The 18,708-nt window shown below is 38.2% G+C and overlaps 1 protein-coding gene across 1 annotated transcript in view; it reads right to left on the bottom strand.

The window, feature by feature from the left end:
* Positions 1–11,966: 11,966 nt before the first annotated feature.
* TMPRSS11A (transmembrane protease, serine 11A) overlaps positions 11,967–18,708 on the bottom strand; it is a 47,988-nt gene continuing 41,246 nt past the window's right edge. The window contains exon 8 of the mRNA XM_008580879.1: positions 11,967–12,128. Within this exon, the coding sequence (XP_008579101.1) occupies positions 11,967–12,128 (162 nt within the window). The remainder of the gene's footprint in view (positions 12,129–18,708) is intronic.

The raw sequence follows: 18,708 nt of genomic DNA, 5'->3' as shown, positions 1-18,708 counted from the left end.
TGCAGTTTAAAGTATGTAATCTTCAATTTAGGGTTTGTAAATTGATCCGCAATTTAAAACATGATCTTCAATTTGGGTTTGTATTTGAAAATGCTGCCTTTATTTTTGTTTTACTTGTAATATATATAACATGCCCTACTAGACGTTTACTTACATAAACCTTTCACTGAACTTGGATTTTTCCTGCTTTGGCCCTGGTGATCCTCAGAGTAAGTTGTATGTATACTATGTAGCCTACATGTTAAGGTGGTCCGTCTCAACAATGCCTTTCAAAGGTGGCAAAAATTTGTTTAGCTCTATGTTTTGTTCATGTTATTACACTGGACCCACTCAGATAATTCAGGGTTATTGTGTTAATACTTAGCAACCTTAGTTACATCTGTGAAGTCCCTTTTGCTATGTAACATAACATACTCATAGGCATGACACCAGTGATGGAGAGCAGAGGTCCCATAATTTTACTTATCACAGATGGTAACAAATTTTTAAAAGGAAAGAAAGCATGAAATGGATATAGATATGTGGAATTTTAGGTAGGGTGGATAAAGAAGTCTCCTCTGAGAAAGTGACTTTTGACTAAAGACCTGAAGGAAGTGAGAGAAAAGCACTGGATATCTAGAGACAGATCATTGTAGACAGAGGACACAGCCAGCTCAAAGATCCCAACAGTGCCAGTGTGTTCAAAGCATGTTAAGGAGGCAGCAATGCAGGAGCACAGTGTACGTGGGGGAGAGGGACAGGACAAGGGTAAGGGAGAGAGGTGACAGGAACCAGGTTATACCAGTTATGAAGGATTTTGGATTTTATGATGGATGATGAGAAGTCATTGGGGTTTCTGAGAAAATGAGTGATGTTGTGACATACTTTAACATGGTGGCTCTGGCTGTTGTGAAGGGGGCTGAAGGTCTCATTCTCTCACACCCCACGCCCAATCCATGAGCAAATCCTCTCAGTTCCTTCTGTAGAAAACATCCCAAATCTGACTACTTTCCACGCCCTCACTGCTGCTGCTCTGGTCCAAGCCATCATCTCTCACTTAGATTGTGGAAATGATTGCTAGCTAATCTTCTTGCTTCTCCACCTTATCCCTCTGCCCCGCTTTATTTATTTTCCATTCCTCCTGCCTAGAATATGGCGAGGGAGTGAACTGGATAGATATCTAGGGGAACAGTGTTCCATGCAAAGGAGTAGCAAAGAATGAATGAAGTTACGGATTTTTCAGCGGAACTTAAAATATTCTCTTACTGGCTTTAAGCAACTGTTTTATTTTCCCAGGATTATGGTTTTGGCAAGTTCACATTCACATTGCCATGCCAATATTGATCCTATCACCACGATGTGAAATACATATATTTGTCTCTAGTTTTCAGTTAAGGAAATTGAAACAAAGATTTTTTGTATTACTCAGGGTTCTCCAGAGAAACAGAAACAATTAAGATGTGTATATACGTAGAAAGAGATTTATTTTAAGGAATTGGTTCATGAAATTATAGAGGCTGGCAAGTCCAAAAACTACAGAGTGGGCCAGTAGACTGGAGACCAGGGAAGAGCCAATGCTATAATTTAAATCTGAAGGCTTCCAGGCTGAAGACCCAGGAAGACCCAACGTTTCAGTGCAAGTCTGAAGGCCATCTGCTGGCAGATTCCTTTCTGCACAGGGGAGGTCAGTCTTTTGTTTTAGTCAGACCTTCACTGATTGGAGGAGGCCCACCCATATTATGGAAGGCAATCTGCTTTACTCAAAAGCCACTGATTTACATGTTAACCTCACCCAAAAATACTCTCACAGAAACATCCGGAATAATATTTAATCCTATAACTGGGCACCGTGGCCCAGCCAAGTTGACACACAAAATTAATAGACACAGAGGTCAAATAACAGACCCATAGCCACTCATCTGGTATGTTGTAGAGCTGGGATTCAAATCAGTTCTAACTCCATACCGTTTACTTCTAGGTTATACTACCCATTATCCAGCAAAGTATGATTTGGTAGTGTAATCTTTTAAAAATATTTTAAAAGACTATTTGAAATTTAAATAGTTTTAATTCAATTTATTCAAATGAGCATCAATGACCAGGTTTTGTATTAGTGTTTTGCTATTTCACTGAACTATGAAATGTGTGACTTTAGAAAGGTATTTGAACAGGGTTTGAGGTTATTTGGAATCATGAAAATGTATCGTAACATCCTTCCCACACAAAGATAACAACCTTCATTTACTGTTGGAAGAATATGTACTTGAGTTGTTTTGAATGATACTGATGCGTGTTCACTGATTCATCCTTATTTGTGTTTCAAGGCTTTCAAACAAGAACACTTAATACTATAATAGTTGTTTGGGATTAAGGGACAGTCTGTAGTCATGGAAAAGGAAGAAGCTATCCAGTTTACCCTGGAATCCAGTCTTTCATTATTTGTCCTGGGCTATAACCTGTTAATGTGAGTTTTTAGAGAAAATTCAAAATGGGAAATAAATAAGAAATTTGAATCAAATAAGAGGCAGTGTAGTCAGAATGTAGTCCACAAAGTATGTTGTTAGAGCCTTAAAATGGCCCAATGAAAGGCAATATGAAGGCTAGGCTAGTTCTAGAGTAGTTTTTATGAAAAGCCAGGAGTAATTTGGGTTTTTTTTTTTTGCACCTTCAGACATAGTGCGGGAGAGTAAACAGAGCTGTGGCCAGCTGTGAGCATGACTGGTGACCTGGAAGTGGCTCCATCCTATTTTCCAGTTTCCCATCCAGACTCTGGTAAAGCAGAAGGAGCTTTGAGTGTTGAAGGCACAGGTAAGAAACTGAGCTGGACCACGACAGAGTGGTATATGATGAAGCCAGGTTATGTTACTACTTTTAGTACAGTTTCAAGGAGAGCACTGATAAGAACTCTGAATGCTCTGTCCGTCTAGGTCTTGATCCCAGCACAATAACTGACAGCAGTTTTATAAGTGGAAATCTTCAAGGTTGATCAAAGACATTTAAGGTTGGCCCTGGAAGGCCCCTAACTCAGAGGTGATCTATTCTGAGGACAGTGACTGCATAACTTGGTCAGGGAGGTGCTCATCCTAGTACTTTTTCTATGCTGTGATGCTACCCTCGTTGATCATTATAGCCCATGCAAAATATACAACAGATTTATGCAGGGATTTTCAGTGATCTTGCATACTACATGCCATCTGATATGTCCAAACCTGTAACACTTATTTCAAGGCTAAGGACAGATTAGATATCTGAGGAATTGCAATTTTGTTTTGTTTTTTCTTTTCCTAAATCCTGAAGCCTATTTGTTATCGATTTTCCCCAGTAACATTGATATAACGCTAGCCTGGAGGTCTCCAACACCCTCATGAAGTTGTTAGTCTCTGCGCAGGGCTATCCATATCACCACCATCAGTTTCCACTGAGTTTTAAGCTACATGATATTCAGCAATTCAATTATTTAAGAAAAAAACTTTTTGTTCTTGTTCTTTGCCTATAACTTTTAACAAAAAGTTTCAGCTTGATAATTACAAAATTTTTCTATTTTCTATCAGCAGCACAATTTAGCCACAGAAGAATTCTTCAGCTATAGAAGTATTAATTCTCTTATGCTAACCCCTGCTCTCTTTCACCCAGAACTTTATATTCTACCTCTATATTCCACCACATCTGCAAGGACCCCTGAGGCCCTGGTAGTTTTTAAAAAATTTTTTAAATAGACTTTAATTTTTAGAGCCATTTAGGTTCACAGCAAAACTGAGTGAAATGTACAGAAAGTTCCCATGTATCCTCTTACCCCTAGATGTGCACAGACTCCCTGACTATCAACATCCCAAACCAGAGTGGAACATTTGTTTCAATTGATGACCCTACATTGACACATCATTATCAGCCAAAGTCCATACTTTACATTACAATTCACTCTTGGTGTTGTACGTTCCATGGGTTTTGACATATAAGCAGTGACATGTGTCCATCATTAAAGTATTGTACAGAGTAGTTTCACTTCCCTAAAAATCCTCTTTGGTCCACTTATTCATCTTTTCCTCTTCCCCACTAACTAACCCCTGGCAACCACTTATCCTTTTACTATCTCCGTAGCTTTGCTTTTTCCAGAAAGTCATATAGTTGGAATCATACAGTATATAGTTTTTTTCACATTGGCTTCTTACCCTTAGTAATATGCATTTAAGTTTCCTCTATGTCTTTTTATGGTTTCATGGCTCATTTCTTTCAAGTGCTAAATAATATTACATTGTCTAGATGGCCACAGTTTGTTTATCCATTTATGTACTAAAGGCCATCTTAGTTGCTTTTAAGTTTTGAAATGATAGCTGTGTGCAGGCTTTTGTATAAATATAAAATCTCAACTTATTTGGTTAAATACCAAAGAGAGCAATTGCTGGATAATATGGTAAAGAGTATGTTTAGTTTTGTAAGAAACTGTGAAACTTTCTTCCAAAGTGGCTGTACCATTTTGCATTCCCCTGGTAGCTTTTCAGACCTTGAAAAACCTACAAGCCGTTTAGGAGTACCACCAAAGTAGTCTCTGGGGTACCAAGATCAGGTGAAAATTGTATATGCATAAACTTAGGGAAGACCACTGTGTAGAATATAGTCTCTAACTGTCTCTGGACAATGCCAGGGTCTAGGGGTTTGCTGAATGGGTCCCTTTGAGCTGCTAGAAACTATTAATATCTCTTTCATACTTTTCAGCTTCAAATTCTCCCTCCATTGACATCAATCTATAGGTGACAGCTTTTGCCTGCGCCCAGTTACTAAGAACACACTCTAACTTACATCTCCACATTCAAGCAACATTAACCAGAGGCAGAAAACCCACGTATGAAGAGGATCCCAGCTGACTAGTATTTTTGTCTACTTAGAAGTGTACAGGTGGAGGGAGACGTTATTGTAGTAACCCACTTCCCATCTCAGAAATGTAGCAGACACATCTGGGTCTTTTAGTGAATGAACCTGAGATGGTATCTTTAACTCTTCCATCCTTATTTTTGCCAACCATATAGTTACTTTACTAAAATCGGCCTAATGTTACCATTAGTTGCTCTGAGAATTAGGTACTAAATTTCCACACTTTCCTTTGAACCTGTTCTCTTTCAGATTTTCCTTCTTTCTATTTAAGTAGGTTTGTATCTAGATTCCCCTTCCCACTCGTTAAAATCTTCAGATTAAAAATCTGTAAAATGGCTTTGACTTGGCTTCTCCCTGAAACAGGATCTCAGAAATTTTAACTTGTTACAGTTCATGTACAAGTGACTTTTTAGTTATTGGGCCTTTATCCAAGCTTGGATGCTCCAGGCACCTACTTATATGGAGAGTAACACTGTTTCTCAAACTGTTTATAAGCTCATGAGCTCCAGATCATTTCCATTAGTATATTTTTGGATCAGAGCGTGACACTTAAGATTTTTCCCTTTTATTTAATTTAGTGACTTCTAGTGTGGGAGGATTCTCCTGAACTTAGAAAACAATAAAACAGTTGAAAGAGTGAATTTACCAGTTAATTCTTAATTACTAATTGAAATGAAAGGATAGTCATAGATGGATAAATGAAATCTATGAATCAAATGTCATTTTTTTAATGAAATTCAAATTACCTTATTTCTGTGAGTTTTGTAAAAGTAGATATTGTGTCTAACTTTTAGTTCCATCTCTATTGTTTCCCATTAGGCAAATTCAACACGGAGGGCCTCAATGAGAGGAATAGAATCGTGGTTATCTAACATGGCCATTTGCAAGTGCCCAGATTTGTGAGGTCCATCAGAAAAAGAGAAAGAAAGGACAACACTGGTAGATCAAATATAAACAAAAAGCGAATGGGAAATGCTGCATGGCTGAGGTTTGCTTTTGGCCTTATTTCCAAATATACCTATGGGTTTGGGATGTTCTATTTAATGGTATATGGGGAAAGTTTTTGAATTAGAGGGATCCTGGAAGGTGACTGTCACTCATCAGGGCCTGCCTGTATTTTGGTTACTTCTGGTGAAGGTAAAGAGCAGGAGGTTTTTAGGAATGTGAATGGGAGCTCCAGGAACCCAGGCTCAGAGCGAGATGCCTCGGATTGTTTTAAGAAAACGGCAGACAAGTTGGACATGGAGGAAATCTCCAGCTTCAATAAGGCCAAGCTGAAGAAAATGGAGACTCAGAAGAACTCCTGCCAACCAAAGAGACCACTAAGCAGGAGAAGTGTAGTGAAATTTCCTAAGAGCCTGGAGGATTCTCCACCCCTGTCATCTCCGAAACCCCAGTCATGGTGTGGAGGAAGATGGACACGAGCCACAAGCTGCACTGTTCACTCCGCACTGATGCCACTGGCCCCTGAGTCTCTGAGAGGACCCCCAACTGGAATGCCAAATTCTCTGGTTTGCCCTGGGATATTATAGGAAATTAGCACTAGAGAAGTGGGGTGTTGCTTACAACAAATACTTGAAAATGTGGAAGTAGCTTTGGAACTGGGTGTTAGGCAAAGGTTGGAGGAACAGGCTAGAAAAAACCTAGATGCTGGTGAAAGTTTAGAAGATAAGAAAACCAGGGAAAGTTCAAAATGTTTTAGAGATTGGTTAAATGGTGGTGACCAGAATGTTTATGGAAATATGGACTGTAAAGACCATTCTAAGGAGTTCTCAGATAGAAATGAAAAGGAGCTTTTTGGAAACTGTGGCAAAGATCAACCTTGCTGTGAACTGGCAAGGAACTTGGCTGCATTGTGTCCACGCCCTAGGACTTTGTGGAAGTTGGAATATAAGAGTTGTGAACCAGAGTATCTGGCAGAAGAAATTTCTAAGCAGCAAAGCACTCAGTAAGTGGTATGGCTGCTTGTAACAGCTTATGCTAAATTATGGTGGAAAAGGCATGATGTAAAGCCAGAATTTAAAAGGAAAGTAGAGTGTAAAGATTTGGAAAATTTGCAGTCTGGCCATGTGGTTGAGAAGAAGAAAGCATTTTCAGAGGAAAATCCAATGGTGCTAAGAAAATTAGTACAAAAGAAAGGAATTATCAAGAGAAGGGGAAAAAGGCCCTGGAGACATTGCAGAAGCCTCTGGGGCCAACCCTTCCATTTCAGGCTCAAAGACCTAGGGAGACAGAATGGTCTTGGGGAACAGGCCTGAGATACCCTCCACAGGCTCACTGCTCAGGGCCACCCCGGGAAGCTGCTTCCAGCACCAGCACCCCAGCAGTGTTGGCTGCTTCAGCTGTGGCTAAATTGGTCCCAGGTGGGGCTGGACCTGCAGCTTTAGAAGATAAAAGCCAGAAGCCTTGGCGGTGGCATCCACATAGTATTAGGTCTGTTGGCTCACAGAATGCCAGAGCTCTGAAGGCTTGGGAGCCTCCACCCAGATTTCAAAGGATGTATGGAAAAGCCTGGAGACCCAAGAAGAGATTGGCCACAGGGATGGAGTCACTACAGACAGACTTCACTGGAGCAATGCCAAGCAGAAACATGGGGTCAGAGTTGCAGCAGAGAAACCCCAACAATGCCATGTCTAGTGGAGCAATGAGAGAGGGACTGCCATGGAGACCCCAGAATTGTGGAGCTACCAGAGTAGAACACCAGCCTGGAAGAGCTGAAGCCTCAATTGAGACTGGGAAAGCCATAGAAGTGGAGCTGCCTGGACTTGGGGACCCAACCCCAACATTAGCATACAGAGGATGACGGATGTGGAGTCAAATACCTGATTCACCAGCTTTGAAATGTAACGCCCGCCCTGCTGGATTTTGGACCTATTACCCCTTTCTTTTGGCCTATTTCTTCTTTATGGAATGGGAATATGTACCCCATGCTTGTACCATTATTGTATCTTGGAAGTAGGTAACTTATATTGATTTCACAGATGGGACTTTGAACTTTGGACTTTTGAGTTGAAACAAGTTAAGACTTTAGGGATGAAATGAATATATTTGTATGTGAAAAGGACATGAGTTTTGGGAGGCCAGGGGCAGAATATAGTGGATTGAATGTCTCCCCAAACTCCCTGAAGCTTGAATTGCATCCCCCAAGTTTTATGTACTAGAAACTTAGTCCTCACTGTGACTGTTAAGAGGGTGGGAAATCCTATTATGATAGATGAAAGGTGGAGTCTTGAAGAAGTGATTGGCCTGTAGACTATGCAGTAGTGAACGGATTAGAAATGGTGGTCAAGGGTGCAGTTCTGAGGGCTTTAAAAGAAGTGGAGAGTCTCTCTCTCTGTGTTCATCATCTTGCAATGTGAGACCCCTGGGAAACTGTCTCCACCACCAGATGGGGCTTTGGACTTCCCAGCCTCAGAAACTGTAAGCAATAAATTTTGTTTTCTTTATAAATCACCCAGTTTCAAGTATTTTGTTATAAGCAACAGAACCAGGCTAATACATTGACAGAGGTGATATTTGGGCAAAGTGGGACCATACAGGTTGGAGAGTGGTATAAAGGAAAGTGACATGGGGAAACAGCTAACAACTGTGGATGAGGTTTCTTGACTTTGAGAGCATCATAATTAGCTTCTGTTAATTTACTCTTTCACTAAACATTTATCTAAAACACAATATATATAAAATATTGTTCTGAATACTGTGGGGATACAAAAATGAATAAAGCTGTCTTTAGCCTTTTGGAGCTTAAGATATTTTAAGAGATAATACATGTACATAAAAAGTACAATACAGAGTAAAGTATCAGAAGTGTTAGAGCAGGAACAAAATATTCCAAGAGGTTTGGATGCCGAGTAATTTTGTCTGGGATAATAAAAAAAGTATTGTCAGCAGAGGTGACATTTGAGCTTTATCTTGTAGCGTGAAGAGAACATTATGACTAAAGGGGAGGAAGTGTTCAGGTAATAGTAAAGTCCGCTGTTATAAAGCACAGAGTACAAGCAAAGGAAAAATTCTATTGGCTGCTGGCAGATTGTAAAGGGCATTAAGTGCTATAGCGACATGGACTTAAGCTCTGTTTTTCAGTCAAGGAGGAAATCAGTGAAGATTATAGAGCATGGGAATAAATTTATCAAGTAGCATTATAATCTGACCACAATTTACTAAGTGAATATAGTAGAGGGGTTGACGGTGAGGAGAGTGGTGGGAGTAGAAGAGTTAATAACAATTGAATGTTAATAGTAGTGAATGATTATTCCAGGAAGTTTCATAGGCACTGCAGGCTATGACCTATTAGAGTGTGAAATTAGCTTAGTTGGTTGGGGTAAGCAGTTTTTAAAAAGTGGAACAGAAAATATTACATTTCATTGCATTTAATAAGGGTAAGTATTGCTTTATGAAACTTTGTTTCAATTTTTATTATGTATGTATTTTGTTGTATATGTACAGAGCTGTGATGTAAAATATATTTCTTACTGTGACTTATGGTCAAATAAAAGAAACTACTAGACGGTGGTTTTCATAAAATCCTGTCTTCACAGTAATGTTAATGTTTCTCTAGACTATACTCTAATTTAGGCAGGAGCATGAGAGAAATTCTCTGTTGGGGAGATCAGTCTGTATTTAAAATAGCCACTGACTGAGCCAGCATCAGCCATTTATTCTGCTATTTCTTTTAGAAACATGATAGTGAATATTCAGTTTGATCAGTAAACTAGTTTTTGAATGCTCAATGTCATAAATTTGAGGCGTCACTCATATTTCTAAAAATGATCAAATGACTTTAAAATAGTGATTCTCAACAGGGGGCAATTTTATCCCATAGGAGACATTTGCCAATGTCTGGAGATATTTTTGGTTATCATATTTTTGGGAAGGGGTATGCTGCATGCATCTAGTGGGATGCTGCTAAATATTCTGCAAGACAGGGCAGCCCCCTTACAGCAAAGAATTGTCCAGATAAAAATGTCAAAATATCAACAGTGCCAAGGTTTAGAACCCTGCTTCAGAATGACCCAAACTAGTTATTTAAAAGAAATGTAACAAAAAAAGAAAGAAAACAAAGAACGACACAAAACCAAAACTGAAACCAAACCAAACCAAACAAAAAATAAAAGAAATGTAATTCTTAACAACAGTTGAGAGATTTATGCTATTGGACTAACACAAACTCAGTGAAATTGTTTGTAGAATGCTCTGATCACCAGTTTTATTTGATTTAAAATGATGTATATATCAATATTTGCTTATATGTGACCCACAATGAAATGCTGCATGAAACAGTTTAGAAATACAAAGTTTACAACTCTAAGACCATTTCCTGAATCATAGCATTAAATGTCAGAATTATATCTTACCACCATAAAATAGAATAATTTATATGCCTATGTATATTTATATATGAAGAAGCAACTTTATAATGAAGTGAGTTCAGAGATTGGCAGCCAGCTACCTAAGTGAATCCCATCATTTAAAATTCTCATTTTAAGACTGCCCTAATTTAAAGCAGATTCAATAGCACTTACTGAAAATTTTACAGATCTGATGATTCAATAAATGTAGACAGTCATAAGGGTATTTTATAAGGAAAGGAGAATGTGAAATTGGTACCTAGGTTCCAGGCCCATTGGTGATGTAAAATATCTATAGCTCAATCAAGTTATTTATGTTTACTGGTTTCAGTTCTCTTAGTCATAAGTGAGTTGGCCTGTATGTCTGTGTAATCTCTCCTAAATTAATTTCTATGAGTCTAAATTATGGATCAATTTCTTTTTGTGAATGAATTACAAATCTCTTTCAGATTATTTTAGGATTATTTTCATGCCTTCTCAATAGTTCCAATGGTTTGACTTATATTTGGACTACACGAGTAAATGTCTATCCAGCCCACACACCCTGATGTGTCCTGGGCCTTGCCAAGCAGAGTAACAGCTTTCAAAAAGGCTTCATTTAATTGCGTTATGGAATACATGAGTCTCACTCTCCTAATGACTTCGTGAGATACTTTACTTAGGGACTATATTTTCTCTTTCAGACCACCTTGTTCATGTGCTCTATGTTACAGGGGCTCAACATTTATATGTATTTAAAAATGTTTTTTTAAAAACTGGGGTTTCATGGTTGCAGTAGTCAAGCTACTGCCAAAAGCCTCAGGGGCTAATTGGCTGTAGCAACAGAAGAAAATAAAGTTTCTTTTTAAGGAGAAAGACAGTGCTCTTTGATTCTTCAAGGTAGTAAATTCTCAATTTTTTTCTGCGGGTATTTAACCTTACAATAATAATGTACAAAATTGCTCTCTGGTGGGCAAAATATGTAACTACATCTATAAAATGTCAAGTTTGTGTGCCCTTGTGCTGGGGCTGCTCATGAAATTACCATCATCTCCCCCAAAATTTTTGTGACAAAAATACATTTTTGATTAATTAATTACTATATATATCAGACATTCTCTGTATATATTTGTAAGGTGGGGATAACTGTATGTGTATGTGTGTGTTAAAAAATCGACCAAAAAATTAGAAAGATTTCACAACTAAAAAAGTTTAGAGGAGCTCTGGCTTGATTTATCACGACTTTGTTTCTTACATATAACTTTCTTCGAGTGTCCCTCAAATGGGTTTAGAAATAGCCAATTTATTTTTTATTGTGTGGAAAACTCTTTGTAAGATCTGGAAGAATAATGAAAAATAAATAAAAATATTTGTGAGCTGTGGAGAAATGTTAGGGAATTGCAAAAGGGTTTCATAAACTCTTTGAGAGTTCAAAAACTTTCTCACTTAAGGGGAAACCCCTGACAAAGGCACTCAAAATCTTACAAACTGTCTTCAAAAATTTGTATTACATCTCATACTCCAACTTTTGTGATTTCAAGAGCTGAGTAGCTCGCTGTATTTTGCAAACCAGGCTAAACTGACCCATTTCTTTACAAATAAAAATCCCTTATAAATTGGCTATGGATTATTGATTGATTAAGGTGATTCTAAAATAAATCATGTTATGTGTCTTGTGTTGCCAGGTCCAGTGATTTAATCTCACTTCACTGTACAACACCCACCAAATATTTGGATTCTCATGCCTGTATGACCTGCATACAGCTCTCATTTTTTAACGTTTATGGTGAATCAGAGGCCTGTTTTTGAAGCAATCCAGTTTCGGTAATAAGTGACTTGTGTATACACTCCAGGTTTGTTCTTTTGACCACAGTTATCTCCCCAGCTCACTATTCCAATAAGATACCAGGTATCTTTAAGATCCTTTGCAACTAAAGGTCCCCCAGAATCACCCTGAAAATAAAAAAAAGAAAAGAGAAAGAAAATCAGCTGAACATAAAGGTTATTGTTTAAGATATTTTGATGAACCAAATATTTTATTACTAGACAGTATATGCATAGATTACCAATATAGAATAATTAATTGAAACATAGATTTCAAAATTATAAAGAGCCTTAAGATTCGAATCTCCACATTTTAATTAATTAATTATTTTTTTATTTTTTAATTGAAGAGTAATTGAGTATACATATTCATGGGGTACAAAGTTGACTATCAGTATTTGTATGCAGTATGTGGTGGTCAAATTAGTATTATTAGCATATTCATTATTATAATTCATAATTATTCTTTATTCCCATCACCCAATTTCTCCCTAACCTTCTCCCCCTCCCCTCTTTCCACCTCTAGTAACCATAGCTCTGTTCTCTCCTTCTGAAAGTTCATTGTATTGTGGTTTCTCTCTCTCTCTCTCTCTCTCTCTCTCTCTCTCTCCCCCCGCTTCCCCCCTCCCTCCCTTCCATTCCATTCCATTCCTTTCTATTCCATTCACTTCCTTCTTAGTTCCCACTTATGAGTGAGAACATGTGCTATTTCTTTTCTTGGACTTAGCTTATTTCATTTAACATAATTTTCTCCAAGCTCATCCATGTTACTGTGAATGGCAGAATTTCATTCTTTTTTATGGCTGAGTAGTATTCCATTGTGTATATATACCACATTTTCCTTATCTAGTCATCCATCAATGGACATATAAGTTGGTTTCATATCTTGGCTATTGTAAATAGAGCTGCAATGGACATGAGAGTACAGGTTTCCCTTTGATATGATGGTTTCCATTCCTTTGAGTATATACCCAGTAATGGGATTGCTGGATCATATGGTAGCTCTATCTGTAGTTGTTTGAGAAACTTCTGTACTATTTTCCATAATGGCTGTACTAATTTACAGTCTCACCAACAGTGTAGAAGAGTTCTCCTTTCTCTGTGTTCTCACCAGATTTTATTGTTCTCTTTTTGATAATAGCCAGTCTAACTGGGGTGAGATGAATTTTCCACATTTTTAAATTAAATCTTATTTTTGTTAGAGTAAACAACATATAGTTTTTTAAAAAAAGAAAAAGGGAAAAAATATGAAGAGGCTTAAAAAATCCATCATATGTCCATATATCCTCATCTAGTCTGTTCCCCAAAGGTAGTCATGCTTCATGCTTGTTTAATAATTTCTTATGGTATCTAAATCCTTATCCCTAAATAATTTGCTCAAATTGCTTTCTAGATTTAGATAGTATATATTGATTTCCTGCTATGTAGGTAAGGATTAAGCTGTTTTACAACCTCTGCAACTTTCTCTCACCACATCTTTACATTATAGCATCTTCCCTTTTGGTTAAATTAACAGCCAGTGTTTACACTGATGTCATTTTGTAAATTCTATTTATTAATAAGTCAAGTAACATATTTGGATCATGTTACCTTTCTTTGGAAGACTCTGATTTCCTAGAATTGATAGCACACCCTTTTTTATTTGGCTAGTTTTCATTCCTTTTTTTTTTTGCTGGCCTGTACAGGGATCAAACCCTGGACCTTGTTATTACCATCACCATGCTCGAACCAACTGAGCTAACCAGCCAGCTAGATTGGTGAGTTTTCTATGTGCCTGTGGCAAATGTTGAATGCTCTAAAAGATCTACCAAGGTCTAATAATAATTGTTACTAATGCTGAAAGATGTTAGATAATTTGTCAGTTCTTTTACTCTCACTGAAGATGTCCCCCCATCTCAACACACAGATTCTCTCTCTCTCTCTCTCTCTCTCTCTCACACACACACACACACACACACACACACACGTCCAAACCTTCAGCATTATGTGATCTCTCAAGATGCTGATGTTTACTTAAAACTGGTATTCCATACCCTCTCCAACCAAGACATTTATGTATTAATCTCTCCTGTGCTAACTCAGTTAAAACTCCTCCATCTTCTCTCCCTCTTTCAAAATTTTCTTGGAATCTCTTTTCAGCTTTCTTACTTTTTGTTTGTTTGTTTCTTTTTTTTTTTGTTACCAGTAAGGAGATCTTAACCCTGGGCTTGGTGTCACCCGCACTGCACTCAGCCAGTGAGCACACCGGCCATCCCTATATAGGATCTGAACCTGCGGCCTCGGCGCTCCCAATGCTGCACTCTCCTGAGTGAGCCACGGGGTCGCCCCCCCCTTTTGTTTCTTATAGGTTAATATCTTTAAAAAAAAATTAAGTGCAATTTGTAGGTATACAAAAAGCTGTGTTTTGTAGATAATACAAAACAGTTTTTCAAAATGATTGTTCTACTTTTGTCTTCCTTTAAACTAATTTTAGTGGGTTTTGGAAAGTAGCAGAATGAGTTTGAACACAAAAATTCAAACTTTATTGTGAATAAAAACCATGTGGGGAGTTCCTTAAATGCAGACCTCTGATGTCCACTTCTGAAGATTCTGTTGGCCGAGGGTGGGATTCAGGATTTGTGTTTTTAACAAATACCCCAATAGATTCTGTTGAGGTCATCGGCAGTACACTTTTAAACTGTGAGTTTATACAGATTATAGACAGATTATGGCTCAATAGTATTACTCTTTCCTCTCTTTCTTTTCTTCACTAATTCTCATCTCCTCTTAATTAAGTAATCAATCACTCAAGAATAATTCAATGACCAAGGAGCCTCTGCAGTCCTTATTGCCTATCTGAAGAGGCAGGCACAAGGGCACCAAGCAGCTACATCACGACAGAAAATGGTGAGTGCCAAACGAAGGGCCCAGCTAATAATACAAAAGGACAGAGACAAGGGATGTAGTGGGGACAGGCCTAGAAGCTGTCACAACAAAGAAGGAGGAATCAAGCTAAAACTTGGGCTGTAAATGGGTGGGAGGTCAGCTGACATTGTAGATGAGGAAATGGAGTGGGCACGCATCCAGCAGACACTCACTTGTGTGTCTCAAAGCACCTCGAACCTGACATGGCTGACTTGCAGTCATGATCTCTCTCCCTGGATCGGGACTTTGCCATGCTTCCTTAACTCGTTGATTGGTACCACAATCTCTGCAGTTACTCAAGCCAGATATTTATTTTATCTTTATTTCTTTTACCCCAAAATTTATATATATATATTGCTGCACTTCTCCCCCTCTTTCCAACCATATGGAATTTATTCTTCATTCATCCATTTCACCTCCTAAATGCTCTATTTATCTCTGTCTCCATGCCACCTTTTAGTCCAAATTACCATATTTCACTTGGATTTTTGCAATCTGTGCTGATTGATCTGCTATGGCCCTTCTCCAAATTTTCTCCATATTGTGACCAGGATAATTTTCACAATATTCAAATTTGATTTTACCACCGCTTGAATTTAACAAATATCTAACTAGTACTTACTGTAAGCCACACAGTGTTTTGAGAGCTTTGCACGTATTAACTAATTTAATATAAACCTATTTAACAAAATTCTCTTGATTATAACTTTATAATGGCTTTCCATTGCCCTTAGGAAAAAGAGCAAAATATTTAACGTGGCTCGTAGGCGCTGCACAGTCTGGCCTCATACCAACTCTCCTGCCTCACCCTGCACCATGGGCCCCACACGTTCTGTGTCCCACCACACGGTCTTCTTTTAGTTCCTAGAATTCTCGCTACCCCCATCCTCACGTGCAGTCTTCCTAGTTAACTCCTACTTCTCTGCTAGGTACTAGCTAAGCTCCAGTCACCCTTCGGCTCAACTCCTGCTAGCCATGTTCATTTCTCATGTATACTCGTAGAAACATGACTTTTTCCTTCCATTCTTTTTTTTTTTAGTTATCTTCTTTTCATTATAGTATAATTTTTTGATTCATGCAAATCTGGTCCACTAGAGTAGTTCCCTGAAAGTAGGTTCCATGCAGGTTTTTGCTCATGATTGTATTTCCAGTACCCTGAGTATATGGTACATGGCACATAGTAGGGTTCTTAGGCATTTTTTGAATGGATAAACGAAGAGACTTAGAGTGAATAAAACAATGACCAGGGACAATTCTGGATTAATTTTCCTACACATTATGTTCCCAACTACATGAATTTAAATTATGGGTCCTCCAGAATAATGTTGCAAACACTCACGTAGTGAGTGGGTGTTTGAATGCCATCTTGGGAGAGCTTTCCAATAAGTGTGGCTGCTGCCTGTGTGATGGTTATAACTAGGGATCTTTCTTTTTGTAAACTCTTGACTGAACTAGACAGCAGCAGAATCACCAATCTGGACTAAGCTGTCAAAGCCTTTCATTTTTGACTTTTGTCTCAGCAATTCTTATCCTTTTGTCATTTGTGTTTGAAGGTGCCTGGCTGGACCTTTGGCTGAAAATCTAAGTGCTCTCTCTCTCTCTCTTCTTTTCTCCCACAGCAGACTCTGGGACCAATCTTGAATATATAAGAAAGGGTTTATTGAGTTCTAGATCAATATTTGGTAAATTTGAGAAAGTCAATTGGTTAGAGCATGGTGCTGATGACACCAAGGTCAAGGGTTTAGATCCCTGTACTGGCCAGCTACCAAAAACAGCAAAAAAAAAAAAAGTCAAGCTGATATTGGTGGTTTGAACTTCTGTTTTATCAGACAGACTAAGCCCTTTACCATGTGCCCCAACTATAATCACTGTACCCCTGTGTTGGATCCTTGTGCCTCAGTCACTCACCTGATAACTTCCCCTATTTTCTATGCATAGAGCTTTGTCTTGTTACTCACCTACACAGTCAGGCAGGAATCCTATCTCTGCTCCCCAGTCCAGGGAAGCCTCTCTATGGCCACCAATCCTTTCTGAGCCTTATCACCAATCTCACGGTCTGCCTGGATTCCCATATCCTGTGTGCTCCAAGACTCCTGCCGCCACTTTCCACTTGTTTCCCACAGCGTGCGGCTCTCACTGGAGTCCCTGGTCTCTACATTCTTGGCAACTGAGCTGAGCTGTGTACCAGATCCTGCTCCCGCCAGCTATAGGCTACAGAACTCCCTGTTCCTTTTCTAGGAGAGGTTGCCTCTGTCATATAGTTTGAGGGACTCTGGGAAGGGTGTTCTGCCACCTGATATCAATAGCATTCCCATCATGTCATCACCTAGAGTCACCTCTTTGGAGTTTTCAGGAATCTCATGTTAAAATGCAGGTGCCTCATGAAGAAACACACTCCTGCCTTTGCTGGAAAATACACATGCTGGATAGATGTTGGATGACAGAGGAAGACACTGGGAAGGACACCGGATTATTCACAGCATGGCCTAATCTACCTTCTCGGAGTTAAGTACTTCTCTCACCTCTAACGCTGAGACCCAATAGATTATTTAGGATTCTCTCAGATATGAATTGTGATTTTACATCTTCATAATTTTGGCTATGCTCCTTCTCTTTTCTATCATATTCTTTTCTTATTCTGTTATTGGGTAAGTGCTATTTATTCTTCTGGCCTCATTTAAATATCATCTCTCTGATATTGTTTCAAAAATGTTCCCTTGAAGGAAAAAAAATATTTGCCCTCCATTATATCACTTATAACATCACTTCATAGTTTAGTATACATGACTGTTTCCTTTCTAGAATATGAACCCTTTAAGGAAAAGAACTTTGCTTTAATCTTTGGATTTCTAGTTATTAAGAAATTTTAACTTTTTTTTTTTTTTTAGCTTCCGCATATAAGTAAGAACATGTAGTATTCATCTTTCTGTGCCTGACTTATTTCATGAACATAATGTCTTCTAGGCTCATGATGGCAGGATTTCATTCTTTTTCATGTCTAAGTAGTATTCCATTGTGTTTATATACCATGTTTTCTTTATCCATTCATCTGTCGATGGACAGCTAGGTTGAATCCATATCCTGGCTATTGTAAATAGTGCTGCAGTAAACATGGGGGTGCAGATATTTTTTTGATATGCTAACCAGTAGTGGGATTGCTGGATCATATAGTAGTTATATTTTTAGTTTTTTGAGGAATCTTCATACAGTTTTCCATAATGGCTGTATTAATTTACAGTCCCACCAACAGTGTATAAGATGAGTTCCTCTTTCACCACATCCTCGCCAGCATTTGCTATTTTTTAGTTTTTTGATAATAGCCAGTCTAACTGGGGTGAGATGATATCTCATCGTGGTTTTGATTTACATTTCCCTGATGATTAGTGATGTTGAGCATTTTTTTATGTACCTGTTGGCCATTTGTATATCTTCTTTTGAGAAATGTCTATTCAGGTCATTTGCCCATTTAAAAATCAGATTATTATTATTGCTGTTAAATTGTTTGAGTTTCTTGTATATTCTGGATATTAATCCCTTGTCAGAAAAATAAGTTGAACTTTTAGAAGTAGAGAGTAGCATTATAGTCACTAGATGCTGGGAAGGGTGGAGTTGGGGGAAAGTGAGAGGGTGGTTAATGGACACAAAATTACAGCTAGATAGGAAAAATAAATTCTAGTGGACTACAGTAGGGCTAGGCATCTATAACTAACAATAATTTATTGTAAGTTCTAAAATGGTTGGAACAGAAGAGCTCAAATGTTCTCATCATAAAAAATGATAAATTTATACAATGATGAATATGCTA

Source organism: Galeopterus variegatus, unplaced genomic scaffold (assembly GCF_000696425.1).
Source record: "Galeopterus variegatus unplaced genomic scaffold, G_variegatus-3.0.2 Scaffold2189, whole genome shotgun sequence".
NCBI classification, from domain to species: Eukaryota; Metazoa; Chordata; class Mammalia; order Dermoptera; family Cynocephalidae; genus Galeopterus; species Galeopterus variegatus.
This window is presented reverse-complemented; position numbering and strand designations above follow the sequence as displayed.